At 38.2% G+C, this 16,921-nt stretch overlaps 1 protein-coding gene across 2 annotated transcripts in view; it reads right to left on the bottom strand.

Annotated features, from left to right (window-relative positions):
* GABBR2 (gamma-aminobutyric acid type B receptor subunit 2) overlaps nucleotides 1-16,921 on the bottom strand; it is a 630,870-nt gene that overhangs the window by 268,499 nt on the left and 345,450 nt on the right. For both annotated transcript variants that reach the window (XM_063451858.1, XM_063451859.1), the window contains exon 5: nucleotides 5,030-5,095. In XM_063451858.1, coding sequence (XP_063307928.1) covers nucleotides 5,030-5,095 — 66 coding nt within the window. The remainder of the gene's footprint in view (nucleotides 1-5,029; nucleotides 5,096-16,921) is intronic.

The following is a 16,921-nucleotide window of genomic DNA, read 5'->3' as shown; positions in this document are numbered from 1 at the left end:
ACTGAGTAAAGTAGATCAATGCTGGGTAGCTCTTTGATCATGTTAAATATATTACTGCAAATTTCATCTAATCCTTTATGCAGTACTTAGACCTAAGTGGCCATATCTCTCGCACCTGCTGTTAAGAATAATTAATCGTATGCATATGTATACCAAAGACATTACAATCACAATGACAAAGTAAACAGCTTGCATTTATGTTTTCTGCTTTATCATTTTGTTAAACTTGATTTTAAGTACGTATACATTAGAGGTTGTTTTTTTTAAAATTGCTTACGTGTTGTATTACATGGATGAATAAATAATAAAGAAAGAACTGATATCTGGGAACACAATCTATTATATTCTTGAGAGGTTTACTGGATGGCAGTGCAAGAGTAAGTGTTTACATCCTTCACTACTAAAAACTTTGTCAAATAAAATGTAGTCCATTTAGCCTTACTTACCTACATATTCCAGGAATGATTACCAGCTTGAAGATTTACACATTCTCATTTCACCCATTTAATTTTGCAGATGTCCTCAAAATGACAACTTCCCTTTCAAACAGTAAAGAAAACTTTAACAATCGCTTTATGCCTACAGTCAAGAGGGCGGTAGGAGTGAATAATATCTACACTGAACAAAATTATAAACACAACACTTTTGATTTTGACTCCATTTTTCATGAGCTGAACTCAAACATCTTAGACTTTTTTATGTACATAAAAGGCCTATTTCTCTCAAATATTGTTCACAAATCTGTCTCAATCTGTGTTAGTGAGCACTTCTCCTCTGCCAAAATAATCCATCCACCTCACAGGTGTGGCATATCAAGATGCTGATTAGACAGCATGATTATTGCACAGGTGTGCCTTAGGCTGGCCACAATAAAAGGTCACTCTAAAATGTGCAGTTTTCCTGTATTGGGTGGATCCGGGAGGGGGGTCCGAAAATCAGTCAGTATCTGGTGTGATACCATTTGCCTCACGCAGTGCAACACATCTCCTTTGCATAGAGTTGATCAGGTTGTTGATTGTGGCCTATGGAATGTAGGTCCACTCCTCTTCAATGGCTGTGCGAAGTTGCTGGATATTGGCAAGACCTGGAACATGCTGTCGAATACGCCGATCCAGAGCATCCCAAACATGCTCAGTGGGTGACATGTCCAGTGAGTATGCTGGCTATGCAAGAACTGGGATGTTTTCAGCTTCCAGGAATTGTGCACAGATCCTTGCAACATGGGGCCGTGCATTAACATGCTGCAACATGAGGTGATGGTCATGGATGAATGGCACAACAATGGGCCTCAGGATCTCATCACGATATCTCTGTGCATTCAAAATGCCATCAATAAAATGCACCTGTATTTGTTGTCCATAACATATGCCTGCCCATACCATAACCCCACTGCCACCATGGGCCACTAGATCCACAACGATGACATCAGCAAACTGCTCACCCACACAACACCATACACGCTGTCTGACATCTACCCTGTTCAGTGAAAAACGAGATTCATACGTGACGAGAACACCTCTTCAAAGTGCCAGACACCATTGAATGTGAGCATTAGCCCACACAAGTTGATTACGACGATGAACTGCAGTCAGGTCGAGACCCTGATGAGGACAACGAGCATGCAGATGAGCTTCCCATAAATAGTTTCTTACAGTTTGTGCAGAAAGTCTTTGCTTATGCAAACCGATTGTTGCAGCAGCTGTCCGGGTGGCTGGTCTCAGATGTTCTTGGAGGTGAAGATGCTGGATGTGGATGTCCTGGGCTGGTGTGGTTGCATGTGGTCTGTGGTTGTGAGGCCGATTGGATGTACTGCCAAATTCTCTGAAATGCCTTTGGAGACGTCTTATAGTAGAGAAATTAACATTCAATTCACGTGCACCAGCTCTAGTGGACATTCTTGAAGTCAGCATGCCAATTGCACGCTCCCTCAAGACTTGCGACATTCGTGGCATTGTGCTATGTGGTAAAACTGCACATTTTAGAGTGGTCTTTTATTGTGGCCAGCCTAAGGCACACCAGTGCAATAATCATGCTGTCTAATCAGCATCTTGATATGCCACACCTGTGAGGTGGATGGATTATCTCGGCAAAGGAGAAGTGCGCACTAACACAGATTTAGATAGATTTGTGGACAATATTTGAGAGAAATAGGCCTTTTGTGTACATAGAAAAAGTCTTAGATGTTTGAGTTCAGCTCATGAAAAATAGGGGCAAAAACAATAGTGTTGCGTTTATAATTTTGTTCAATTTATTAAATGCCTCTTAAGCCTCTTGTCATTACTAACATTGATATAATTTTTATTTTATTTTTTAAATTCCTTATTTTATAAATATTCAATTTAATTTTAGTTTTTGTATGTTGGCATTATGCAAAACATTTTTGTAGACTGTACTGCTAGAAATGCCATCAAATGTCTACCATTTGACCATTTGTATTTATCTATTTGTTTTTGCCTACCCTATGATAAAAAAATTGCATTTTTACCTTTATACTAAATATGTCAGTTCCTCTGTAAAATATTACAAGACAAGGAATAGTGTAGACTGTCTAAATATTTTATCGTTACCAAATGCTCAATTTTCTTTCTGGAGACAGAGCCACTTTAACTTTATAAGTTTTTTTGAATAGCAATCTATATACAAAATTGTTCCTTTATTATATATTTTTGGACTAGCTAAACACCTCTTGTTTCAAATACATATTATGCTAACATTTCTTCAAACAAAATTTTCTTGGTAATGAAAGGGTTAAGAAAAGATATGTAGTCCGTGCTAGTGTTAAAGGGACAGTCTAAGAACCAGCACCACTACAGCTTAATGCTTGTCCCTGTAGTCTAAATACTGCCTTTTTGGTGATGTGTTCATTTATGTCCCCAAGGACATCTCTTGTGGCTGCCACATCCACTAGAGGGGTTTCCTATTATGATCATGCAATTTTTTACAGGACAAACATTGGTTCAGCTGAAATCATTAGAATTGATTACTTCACTAAGGAAAGTGTGTTGGCTACAGAGAGACTGGCGTGGTTTGGGGAAAAAGGTGAGTAAACTCCTTTATTTAAGTCTTAGGTGGTGGGCCCTACTCTAAATACTTAAGAAGTATCTCTAGCATTATACATACATATTTATTGAGTACTGTTAGTTGAATTGATATTAGTGGACAAGTTGTAAAATGAAAGGCACAATTGCAGCATCCAATTTTTGGTTAGGTTTTCTACCTGGCTGTAAATGATATTTTGTAATTCAGTTTTCTACCTATGTCAGCTTGACACAACCAACTATTTGAAGAATGACAGCCATGTACAGAGAGAATGTCATAAGCAGAGGACTGAACAATTCTATTTCTTATTGACATAGAAACATATAAGTGACAAATATCCCCTGCTGTGTAATTATTGTGGGTGTAGTATTACCTCAAACTCAAAATATTGATTTTGACTTGTGAGACTTTACCTTAAAGACAAACACTTGCAATCCTCATATTACGCATCATAATCAAAATGTGGAAATAATCAATATTTACTGACAGTTGCAAACCAGTCCCTGTGGGTGTAAAATGTAAACACATTTTGATTGTAGGTGTTTCCTTTGCTAACTAGTAAATATTGGTGACTTGACAAATGACTTATATAGCTAAGACCAAAATAGCTGTAAACAAACACATGATCAACATTGCTTGCCCATAATTTTGAAAGTAATTTATCTCACTGTTTCATGACAGGCGCACAGTCGGATTTGCCGGCATATACGCTAACCTTACCCAAACCCCCATTAAAACACAGACACAGGTTATACTGTTGGAAATAATTAGTCCACAGCTTTATTAAATTATTAATAAAATAATTAAGGAATAACAAATGGGGTCATTGCCAACAAATCTTATTAACATTAACATGACCACATTTCCACCAGGTTAAATTGTAGGGGTGTACCGAGACACCGCTACCCACCATATCGATTGTAGGGGTGTACCAAGACACCGCTACCCACCATATCCATTGTAGGGGTGTACCAAGACACCGCTACCCACCAGTTCCAGTGTAGGGTGTACCAAGACGCCACCGACGGGCTCGAACCTACCAACCACGTGCAACACTGCCCAATCCACACTAAACCTCAGGATACCCACTTTCTCCTCCATCTACCCTCCGATTTAACCAGGCCATTACCCGCCACTGTGAAAAAACGGGAAATCAACTAACCTAACCAAATACAGGGAGGGTGGGAGGGACAACTGACAGGTAAGCTTAGGCTCAGTTAAAATGGCCACTTCATATAATGGCTGGTGTAAATACTCCCCTTATGGCTCCGCCCTACCCAGCATGCTAGCTGTCACTAACTTCCTGTGCCTGCTATGCCTACCTCCTGGCTCTGTCAAGGCCTATTCCTCTTAGCTGCGCTGATCCATGGGCTACATAAATGAAACTCTTGTGAGCCATCTTGGACAAATAGCTTGTATGTCGCTATTCCCTAAGTGAATTATTGCAAAAAAAACTAAAACTCCCTTCTTAAAAATAAGAGAAAAGAAGATTGATATTGATATTTATTCACAAAGACTAGAAATACATTTGCTTTCTTTTAAAAAGAGCATGTACAAACAACTTTTCATTTGTAGAAATATGCAGCAAGCAAGAGGAGAAGTCATCCATTGAGACTTGATGAAAGCTAATTTCACTACAGCAAAGAGTTTGTAACATTAAGAAAAATAGATATGGACTCATCTTCACTAATAGGTTGTTTGATAAAAAAAATGGTCCAGGCTCTCAGGGGTTTTAATAGAGTATTGTGTATAATACAACCAGCAACGTTTCGACCTCTGACCGAGGTCTTTCTCAAGCTTGAGCTATGTTACATATGCATTGAGGTTATGTGAATCTTGTTTCAGCCTGTATCTTGTGGTTTTGACTATAAAATGACATTTAGCTGATATTTTTACATTAACTAATTGAAATAAAAAAGCATTTTTAAAAATCTTTATTTTTAATTAGATGAGTTCAGTTGATTTAAAAAAAAAAAAAAGCTTGACTTACACAACAGAACACTTTTGCAGCCATATGCTCATCAAACTGTCCAATTATTATCCGGACATCATTGCCCTGTAAAATAAATTTTTTTTTTAGTTTGACATCAAACAGAAAGGACAACAATAATAAAATACAAGAAATTAGATTAACCCATTAACCCCTTCAGGACCGGACTGTTTTGGCCATGTTGTACGTTAAGGACCAGGCCTGTTTTAACACTTTTGTGGTGTTTGTGTTTAGCTGTAATTTTCCTCTCTCTCATTTACTGTTACCATGCAAGTTATATATTGTTTTTTTAAGGACAAAAAGTTATTTCTTTACATACCATTATTTGTATCATGTAATATAATCTACTTAAAAAAATAATAACAAAATATGGTGAACAATGTTATCTGTCATAAATCTCTGAATCACACCCCACATGTACATATTTTTTTAAAGTAGACAACCCAGGGTATACAATATTGGGTATGTCCAATCTTTTTTAGTAGCCACTTAGTCACAAAAACTGGCCAAAGTTAGCGTTCATATTTGTTTGTGTGTGAAAAAAGTAAAAAACTAAATTGAACGCTAATTTTGGCCAGTGTTTGTGACTAAGTGGCTACTAAAAAAGACTGGACATACCCCATTTGCAATACCTTGGGTAGTATACGTTTTGCAAATGGTATGCCATAATGGGGGTAATTCTTATTCCTGGGCTATAGAGATGTCCCGAACAGTTCGCCGGGAACTATTCGCCACCCCCTATTCGTCTTCATTGAGTAAACTTTGACCCTGTACCTCACAGTCAGCAGACACATTCCAGCCAATCAGCAGCAGACCCTCCCTCCCAGACCCTCCCACCTCCATGACGAGTAGGGGGCGGACCGAACATCGCATATGTTCGCCCGCCGCGGCGACCGCGAACAAGCTATGTTCGCTGGCGAACATTTCCCGGCGAACTGTTCGGGACATCTCTACTGGGCTACCATACGGTCTCAAAAGCAACATAACCAATGTGGCAAATTTCAATGACAAAAAAATGAAATGGGCAAGCCTTATATTTGACCCTGTAACTTTCAAAAACACTATAACACCAGTACATGAGGGCTACTGTTATAATCATGGGACTTCGCTGAACACAAATAAGAGTGTTTCAAAACAGTAAAACTTATCACAATAATGATATCGTCAGTGAAAGTGCCATTTGTGTGGGAAAAATGGAGAAATAAAATTACTTTCACTGACAATTTCATCACTGTGACATGTTTACTGTTTTGAAACACTAATATATGTGTTCAGCACAGTTTCCAGAGTAAAACAGTACCCGCCATGTACAGGTTTAAGGGTGTCTTGGAAAGTTACAGGGTTAAATATAGGGCTAGCAAATTACATTTTCTGAACTTTCGGCTTCGGGTGTCAGGCAGGTCCCTCAAATTGCAATCAATATAGTTACTTAATTATGTAAAAATATTACAGAAATATGCATGTAGAATTTAAATATTTATATATTTGAAGTCTACGGGGATATTTATGTAATTATGTATATGGATACATATATATTTTGTATTATTTATATATATATATATATATATATATATATGTGTGTGTGTATATATATATCTATATATATATATATATATAATTTCATTCTAAGTGTATTTTGATATATATATATATATATATATATATATATATATATATATTTGTGGTTGGAACTTACCGTATATACTCGAGTATAAGCCGAGTTTTTCAGCACATTTTTTGTGCTGAAAAACCCCAACTCGGCTTATACTCGAGTCAGAGTCTGTATTATGGCAATTTACATTGCCATAATACAGACTGGGGCTGTGGGGGCTGCAGAGAGATGTTACTTACCTTTCCTGCAGCTCCTGTCAGCTCTCTCCTCCTCCGCCGGTCCGTTCAGCTCTTCTGTCAGCTCACAGTGTAAATCTCGCGAGAGCCGCGGCTCTCGCGAGATTTACACTGGGAGCTGACCGAGGTGCTGAACGGACCGGCGGAGGAGGAGAGAGCTGACAGGAGCTGCAGGAAAGGTAAGTAACATCTCTCTGCAGCCCCCACAGCCCCCTCCTACACAGTGCCCATCCACTGGACCACCAGGGAAGGAGAGCCCCCCTCCCTGGCCAGCTAGCAAGCAGGGAGGGGGGACGAAAAAATGTGTATATATATTAATAATAATACAAAAAAAAAATAATAATAATAATAATAAAATAAAAATAATAAAATAAAAAATAATAATAATAATAAAAAATGTAATGAAACAAAAAAAAAAAATTAAAATAATAATTAAAAAATAAAAATGCCCACCCCCCACCAAGGCTCTGCATCACACTCTGCATTACACACACACATACACACACTGCATTCATACACACACACACTGCATTCATACACACACACACTGCACTCATACACACACACACTGCATTCATACACACACACAGCACTCATACACACAGCATTCTCATACACACACACATCACTCATACACACAGTACTCATACACACAGCATTCTCATACACACACACTGCACTCATACACACAGCATTCTCATACACACACTCTGCACTCATACACACTGCATTCATACACACACACTGCATTCATACACACACACTGCATTCATACACACACTGCATTCATACACACACTGCATTCATACACACACACTGCACTCATACACACACACTGCACTCATACACACAGCATGCTCATACACACAGCATTCTCATACACACACACTGCACTCATACACACAGCATTCATACACACACACACAGCATTCATACACACACACTGCATTCATACACACACTGCATTCATACTCCGCATTCTCATACACACACTGCACTCATACACAGCATTCTCATACACACACACTGCACTCATACACACAGCATTCTCATACACACACACTGCATTCATATACACACACACTGCATTCATATACACACTGCATTCTCATACACACACACTGCATTCTCATACACACACACTGCATTCTCATACACACACTGTAAATAAAAATTCAATTAATATAATTTTTTTAAGGATCTAATTTTATTTAGAAATTTACCAGCAGCTGCTGCATTTCCCACCCTAGTCTTATACTCGAGTCAATAAGTTTTCCCAGTTTTTTGGGGTAAAATTAGGGGCCTCGGCTTATATTCGGGTCGGCTTATACTCGAGTATATACGGTAATTCATATATGAAAATAGAGAAGAGGGGGAAGTTGGTAGTGGTGTGCCGAATAATACATTACCAGAGGTAATGTAATGATGATAGTAAGTACATAATTACATTACCAGAGGTAATGTAATGATGATAGTAAGTAATTAGAGGGAGTGGTGGGAGGGGTCGCTCTAACAGGAACCAGCATAGGTAAGCAGGGGGTAGAGCTCAGATTCAGGCCTATGGCCTTTTACTTGTGGTCAGAACTTAATTCATGTATGAAAATAGAGAAGAGGGGGAAAGTTGGAAGTGGTGTGCCAAAACCAACGTACGGGTAGGCCTGTAATAAAGAGGGCAAAAGATATTGCAGAAAACACACTTTATATCGTAATTTTACAACGCTAGAAATTTAAAGGCTTTCCTGAGGTCTTTCTCAGGATGTGGAATATAAGTGCTGTAAACAGAGGATATTTTAAAAAAAATGTATTTATTTATTTACTTATTATTTATATTTTATAATATTATATCTTTTATATCTATATATATATTTTTTAATTTATTATTTTATTTACTAATATATATATTTATATATTTTTTTATTTTACAGAAGCAGGGAGACTGACTGGGCTGTCAGGCAGTCCCCCCAGACTGGGAGCAACGGCGATCGCCGGCGGATGAACAGCGTGGATCAGGTAAGGTGGACGTTCTGCTGCTTGCCAGAGTTTAGGCTCGGCTCCTTAAGGGCAGCATAGAATGCCTGCCATCCTTAAGGGGAAAATTAAGCCACGTACACCACCTCAGAGTTGGAGGTTAAATTACTGGCATGATCAGTAATAAAATTAATAAATAATAATATGTGACATTAAATATGTAAGCATTATTTAATCTATATACATTTAGGTGGGTCCTACCCTGACCTTTCACCCCACTTCCTTCAGCCTCCGGCAAAGATATCTCTAATGAGACAGAGAGGGGTATTTTTTATATGCACCCCTATATATTTATTAACCCTTAATAGGGAACACATGGGATATAACTAACAATTATAAACTTACTACCAATAAAGCACTTATCCTTACACTAACAAAACCCTAGTTCTCAAATTAACCCTAGCACTACTCTAACACTGATCCTGGCATCACATAAAAGTAAATACTTATTTAAATGATACTAGTGTATCCTGCACATCACAAACATATGTTACCAAAAGATAATTGCTTTTATTGCGAAAAAGCTCATACAGCAAAAGTATACATTTACATGACAGAAAGGTGGAGAGATGTTGTATGTGTTTCATGCTTATAGTTAACAGTTTCTGATGAGGGAGAAAGGTGTTCAGTATTCACCTCTCTGCCATGTAAGTGTTTATTGTTATTAATATATTCTAACTTTTCCTCAATGACCGTAATTATCTTTTGTTAACACAATTTTTGTTATGCAGTTTCTTTTTTTTTTCCCAAGCAATGTGCTTCATTCCTCAGACGGAATATATGTTTATAACACTTGTTCTATTTTTTTAATGGCATAGCATAAGGCTGCACTGCTTCATCTATAAAGCTGATTTCACTAACATACTAAAATTAGCCCTAAAATATAATGTAACATAAGAGGTAGCTAATGTTGAATTGTATGTTAGGGAAATAATATGCCACCTGGCAACAGTTAGAAACCATTTGATCTTCAGTCTTGTGGTTTATTATAATGTTTCCACAACCACTCGATTATATGATTATTATTTTTTTAATATTGGCACCCTTGGTAAATATGAACAATGAAGGAGGTAAAAAAAATCGTCTTTTTTGTTTAACCTTTTGATTTTATGGTAAAAAATACACAAAAATATTCTGCTCTCGTGGATATCAGCACAGATTTATCCAAGAAAAAAAAATCATTGTTAAATAGATATGTAACAAATATACAAAGTGGTCTGTGTTAACAGGCGCTTAAAATAATTTCCAAAATAAGGTGCTCTTAGTGCAGCAGCTCACACACAAAAAATAGGAACTCTCCAATCCTATTATAATCCAGTACAATAAATCCACTATATACACAGCCAATATGTGATAGTGAGAGTGTGTAGCGCTTAATAATTAATCACTTACTCCCCGGCAATTTCTCAAGGGTATGTAAGGTATCTGAATAATATCCAATCCTTTTGTTGCATGTTCCTCAAGAAAGAACAAAAAGAGAGAACAGGGGAAATTCGCCCTGGTGTTGAAATCCTTATAACTTTAGGTATCAGAAATAAAGGTGGAGGTATTCTTCTCACCTGAATAAGAGCCTGTAACCTGGCTCTGAGTATAATGGCCCGTGAGTCCTTTTTAGGGATGACTCTTTCCCCCTTTCCAGCAGGATAGAAGATATACCAGATGCATGCAACTTGATAAAGGTTTATTCATACGAACATTTAAAACCATTTAAAATACATACAATATCCTGGTAGTTTGTCCAAAACGCGTTTCGCCGATCTCACCCGGCTTTCTCAATTGGTGAAAGCCGGGTGAGATCGGCGAAACGCGTTTTGGACAAACTACCAGGATATTGTATGTATTTTAAATGGTTTTAAATGTTCGTATGAATAAACCTTTATCAAGTTGCATGCATCTGGTATATCTTCTATCCTGCTGGAAAGGGGGAAAGAGTCATCCCTAAAAAGGACTCACGGGCCATTATACTCAGAGCCAGGTTACAGGCTCTTATTCAGGTGAGAAGAATACCTCCACCTTTATTTCTGATACCTAAAGTTATAAGGATTTCAACACCAGGGCGAATTTCCCCTGTTCTCTCTTTTTGTTCTTTCTTGAGGAACATGCAACAAAAGGATTGGATATTATTCAGATACCTTACATACCCTTGAGAAATTGCCGGGGAGTAAGTGATTAATTATTAAGCGCTACACACTCTCACTATCACATATTGGCTGTGTATATAGTGGATTTATTGTACTTAAATAGATATGTGAAACAATTATTGGCACCCCTATAAATTCATATGAGAAAAAAATCTATTATATAGTTCACTCTCATTGGTATTTTAATTTTTTAAAGAAAACACCTGAGTGACTTGGAACAGGAAATAGTTCAGCCAAGACTTCCTGTTTCCTAGGGGTATAAATATAAGGTAACACATAGGCCTAATTCCCTTATTCATTCATCACAATGGGTAAGACCAAGGAAATAGCTGTGATGTTAGGCAAAAGGTTGCTGAGCTTCACAAAATGGGAAGTGGCTATAAGAAAATTTTAAAATTTCCACCATCAGAGCAATAATTAAGTAGTCCCAGTCAACTGGAAATGTTTCGAATTAACATGAAGGGGTTTTGTGGCCAGGGCTGGCGTATCCTACAGGCCGATTAGGCAGCTGCCTAGGGTGCTTCTCAACGGGGGGCACCGGCAGCAGCTTTACTGGTGATTTTGACTGCCTCACTATGTGGGACAAAGTCTGAAGTTCATGACGCAGGTTATGGCACCGGGCGCATGGGAGCACTTACATAGCTGCAGACTAGCGCCCGGTGCCATCAACCTCAGACCCCAAAGTTCACAGAGCTGCCCCCTCCATACACACCTCTCATAACGGGAGCTGGATCACTCCTATTCCTTGCCCTGTACTCAGGGTCAAGTGGGCAGGAGGATAGTAGGGGCAGGACTGAGAGAGAGTGGAGGCAGCCAGGCGCAGTACAGAAGCCTGGGACACACGGAGAGACTGAGTCAATGTGAAGAGTAGGCAAAAGGGGGACTTAATAGTGTGTGTGTGTGTGTGTGTGTTTAAAAGAATGTGTATCAGTCTGCTTGAGTCAGTGTGTGTGTGTGTGTGTGTGTCTGCTTTGATCAGTGTGTCTGCTTAGTCAGTGTGTGTGGGTGTGGGTTAGTGTGAGTCTGCTTGGGTTAGTGTGAGTCTGCTTGGGTCAGTGTATTTGTCTGTTTGATTCAGTGTGTGTGCTTGAGTCAGTGTGTGAGTGTCTGCTTGGGTCTGTGTATTTGTGTCTCCTTGGGTTAGTATGTGTGTGTGCTTGGGTCAGTGTGTGTCTGCTAGGCTTAGTGTGTGTCTGCTAGGGTCCGTGTGTGTCTCTTGGGCCAGTGTTTGTTTGCTTGGGTCAGTTTGTGTGTGTCTGGATCAGTGTGTGTATGCATCTACTTAGGTCAGTATGTGTGTGTGTGTCTGCTTGGGTCAGTGTGTGTGTCTGTTTGAGTCAGCCTTCTTGGGTCAGTGTGTGTGTGTGTGTCTGCTTGGGTCTGTGTGTATATGTGTGTGTATGTGTGTGCGTGTGTGCTTGGGTCAGTGTGTGTGTGTCTGCTAGGGCTAGTGTTTGTGTGTGTCTGCTTGAGCCAGTGTGTGTGTGTCAGTCTACATGAGTCACTGTAGGTCTGCTTGGCCAGTGTGTGTCTGTCACTCTGCATGAGTCAGTGAATTTGAGTGTGCATTGGTCACGGATTGTGATTGTGTGGAACATTGTAGTGTAAGTTTGTAAATTAGTGTGTGCATATGTGTATTAATGACTGCATTTGGACACAAAGGACCATTTTAATGAAAAAAAATCTATACTTTTAGAGGAACACTATAGTGTTAGGAATATAAACCTGTATTCCGAATACTATAATGTCTCTGTCCCTACATAGATTCAAGCCAAAAGCGAATGGAGCGGCAAATCCTTGTACCGGCCCTGTGTGTGGCCTATATTGTCTCAATGCACTAATATTGTCTCAATGCACTGAAAAGAGGATAGAATCATTAGAAAATATCCAATGACCACAGCTGGATAATTACGTGAGTTGCGTTTTTTGGTCAGAAAGTCTCTAAAACTACAATCCGATGTCACCTACATCACCACAAATTGTTTGGAACGGTTTCAAGACAAAAAATCTTTTACTCTCATGCAAAAACAAACTTAAGCATGTTCAATTTGCCATATGTTACTTGAACTTCAAATGGGATTGGATCTATGGTAAGATTAAAAAGTTTTTTGGCAATAACACCAGAGGTGTGTTTGGCACACACAGAGAGGTAAGCCATATGGAAAAGTACTTTTTAATGCCCAAAATATGGTGGTGGCTTTTTAATGTATGTATAGATCTATTTGTCTGCCAGAGGATCTGGATATTTTATTAGGATACATGGCATTACAGACTCTATCAAATATCAACAGGTATTAAATTAACACACGACTGCCTCTTCCAGAAAGCTTAAATGGGTCATTGCTGGATCTTCCAGCAGGACAATGATCCAAAACATACATCAAAATCAAACAAAAATGGTTAACTGACCACAGTCTTCTGACCTTCACAGTCCCTGACCTTCACAGTCCCTGACTTGATCTCTATAGAAAACATGTGGGGTGAACTGAAGATGACAGTCCACCTGCATCAACCTCAAATGTTGAAGGCTCTGGAGAGATTCTCTGTAGATAAATTATCTCAGATCCCTTGCTATGTATTCTCCAACTTCATCAGGCATAATTGGAGAAGACTGTTACCTTTCCAAACAAAAGCAGAACAAAGTATTGTCTAAAAGGTTGCCAATAATTGTGATGCACATATATTTTACAAATATTTTTTGTGGGACAGATCTGTTTGTGTTTGCAATTGTTTGATGAGAGCAGAGTATTTTTGTGTATTTTTTTTAACAAAAGATCAAAACGTTAAACAAGACACTTTTTTCACATCCATCTTTGCTCATATTTACCAATAGTTATTGGAGGGAACTATAATCCAAATGTATACTGATCAGTCACAACATTAAAACTACATGCCTAATATTGTGTAGTCCCCCCTTGTGCTGCCAAAACATCTCTGATGCATTGAGGAGTGGACTCCACATTACCTCTGAATATGGCCTGCGGTATCTGGCATCAAGACAAGTTGTGAGGTGGGGCCCTCATGGATTGGACTTGTTGTTTCAGCACATCTCACAGATGCTCAATCAGATTGAGATCTGGGAAATTTGGAGGCCAAAGCATTAAGTTTTCAGCAATTAATTTGATCTACTGTAGTCCTTCTGTGTGATCTGACTAGTTGGGCTTATCTTCACTCACATCACTATTTGGCCCTTGTCTATTCACTTGGCAATTATTTCTGCTTCCAACACATTACATTTAAGAACTGACTGTGCACTTGCAGCCTATTATATCCCACCCCTTGACAGGTGCCATTATAACAATATAATCAATCTTATTCACTTCACCTGTAAGTGATTTTAATGCTGTGACTGATCAGTGTATATATGTTACAGTTAAAGTGAGAAATCAGTTAATGTGCACATTAACAAGTTAATCTGCAGATTAACTGATTTGCTCAGTTAAAGTGGGGAATCAAGAGTTTTCCGCACTTTACCTAGGTAATTTGCACATTTACTGCTTCCGTCTAGTTAAAGTGCAAAATGTTTGTTTCTTTCACTCGGTAAAAAGAGGAATTATTTGTTACAAAAAACCATGTACTTGCAGAACCATGTTTCACCCTTTCAGTGCAAAATGTTTGCTTCTTTCCCTCGGTAAAAGAGAAAATTATTTATTACAAAAACGTCCTTGCAGAACCTGTTTCACCCTTTCAGTGCAGTCTCTGCAGTCGTTCACTTCTCGTCTGAAGGCAGAAAGATACTGTGTGAACCTGTCTCGATTCATTTTGTTAGCAAGTTCCTTTTAATGCCCTGCACCATCAAATTCGCATGGCTTGTTGCTTCTTGGGGGGGAGGGGGGGGAAGGGAGAGGGAGGGCTGGCTACTAACAATGCTGCTCTGTAAGCCCGAGAAATACTTCTCTCATTGAGGAGAATGAAACCAAGGAGAGGTCTGCTCATGGACCACTGATTCAGACAGTCTTCAAATATATGATGATATTGAGAACAGTGGAGAGCATCTGCTGGGATCATTGCAGGGTGTTGCTGCATAATGTGCAGGAAGTGCTCGCTCTCTTGTGGTGGTGGGGGCTCCTCATTTCTTACCAGTTCGGGATAACTGTTTGAAGAGGTATGTGACTATGTGGTCCAGACAAGAACAGAACAGAAGCCTGTGCACACCATGTTGCCCTCCAGAGCTGTGAACCACTCAGAGAGATGGAGGACAGAATGATTTTTTTTCACTTTAACCAGTGCCTAATAGGTAATGTGCAGATTACCTAGGTAATGTGGGTAATGAGAGAAATATTTAAGAAACGAAATCATTTTCCGCACTTTAACTGATCGCCCTAGTTAATCTGCAGATTAACTAGGTAATGTGCACATTAACTGATTTCTGCACTTTAACTGTAACATATATACTGTTTAAAAACAAAACAAAAAAACAACATAATTATAGACTTTCTTTTATTTCTTTTTCCACCTTTCTCTAAAAAGTTTCACCTAATACAAGTTTATAATATCAAATAAATGTATGCAGGGTCAGTACAAATAGATCTCCAGTAAAGTGCTTCTTAAGTGACTGTACAAACAGCAGGCCATTATGTTTTTTTCCCTTAATCTTTCACAACAAATACATTTTTAATGAAACAGATAATGTTTAGTATAAAACTGTTAATTTCTTCATTTATTACCAAGAAATATATTTTCAAACACATGGTCAGCCATTTACATCCTGAACCCATAACCATATACTTATTGTGTGAAAAGTTGTAAATTGGAAAAAACTATAGTTTGTTATATCAAAAAAAGATAAACAAGCAAAAAAGGCGCTAAGTGTATCAATTTAGGTGTAAATATTAAGGTGAAAAAGGTAAGGCAGCACCATACAAACAATATAAGTAAAAAAGGTGCGCTATACCTTTAAATATTTAAGGTGCGAGTATATGCATATAATTAGTGCAAAAAGGAGTGTGCAAATTAGTCACACTCGAATAAGGTTATGTGCAAAATTGCAAGTGAATGGTGGTAAGTAATAAAATAATAACTTACAATAAAAAAATATGTCTCCTTAGATGCTCCAATCAAGTTAAAACATATAAAAAAAATACAGAGAGGAAAAAACATAGTATAATATTGTTTGATAAACAGGTATATAAAATAAACCCAAAATATGAATATTACTCACAAAGATAGAGCAGTAAAAGTCTGCTCTAACTTGTCCAGCTTATAAGTCCACACATCAGGACTTGGATGGTAGTATAAAATAGCAGGGTACCATCTCGATCAGTAGTAAAAAAACACTTTATTTTATAAATAAAATCCAAAGTCACCGTTCCCATATGGAAGTAAAACAATCATGTATCAGTGTTTGTATGAGGGATATCTACCACTCCCATACGAAACTTCAGCACTTCGCTGCACTTCCTGGAACTCGGTGTTTCGTCCGATCACGTGATGGCGTGATGACGTAATGACGCAATGACGTGATGATGCGTTTCGCCCAATCGGCTTCCTCAGATCACGTCCTGATGTAGCTGGTCCTGCCTTTTAAAGCCCATGTTGGGGGCGTGGAATCTATTAGTTCATTGGGTGCATTCCCATAGTCTTTTTTATAATGAAAAAGGGGTAAGTCCGCTAAATGTCTAAAAAGGGGAATCCCACAGTCCATATAGAATTGGAAAAATTGGCACAAAAATCAAAAACCAAAAAAACAACAGCAAAGGATAATATAAAACTGTACTTTAAAGAGGTAGTTCATAACAGTAATCAGAAGGTACATGTATTATTTTTAAAAAGAGATATAGGCATGTATATATATTATTTTAAAAAGATATCTGTATATATATTCTAAAAAACCTATTTGGTCCAAGAGAAACATTCAACAATAAAAATACATAAG

Source organism: Pelobates fuscus, chromosome 4, assembly GCF_036172605.1.
Source record: "Pelobates fuscus isolate aPelFus1 chromosome 4, aPelFus1.pri, whole genome shotgun sequence".
NCBI classification, from domain to species: Eukaryota; Metazoa; Chordata; class Amphibia; order Anura; family Pelobatidae; genus Pelobates; species Pelobates fuscus.
The sequence above is the reverse complement of the archived record's forward strand: the minus strand, read 5'-3'. Positions and strand labels throughout refer to the sequence as shown.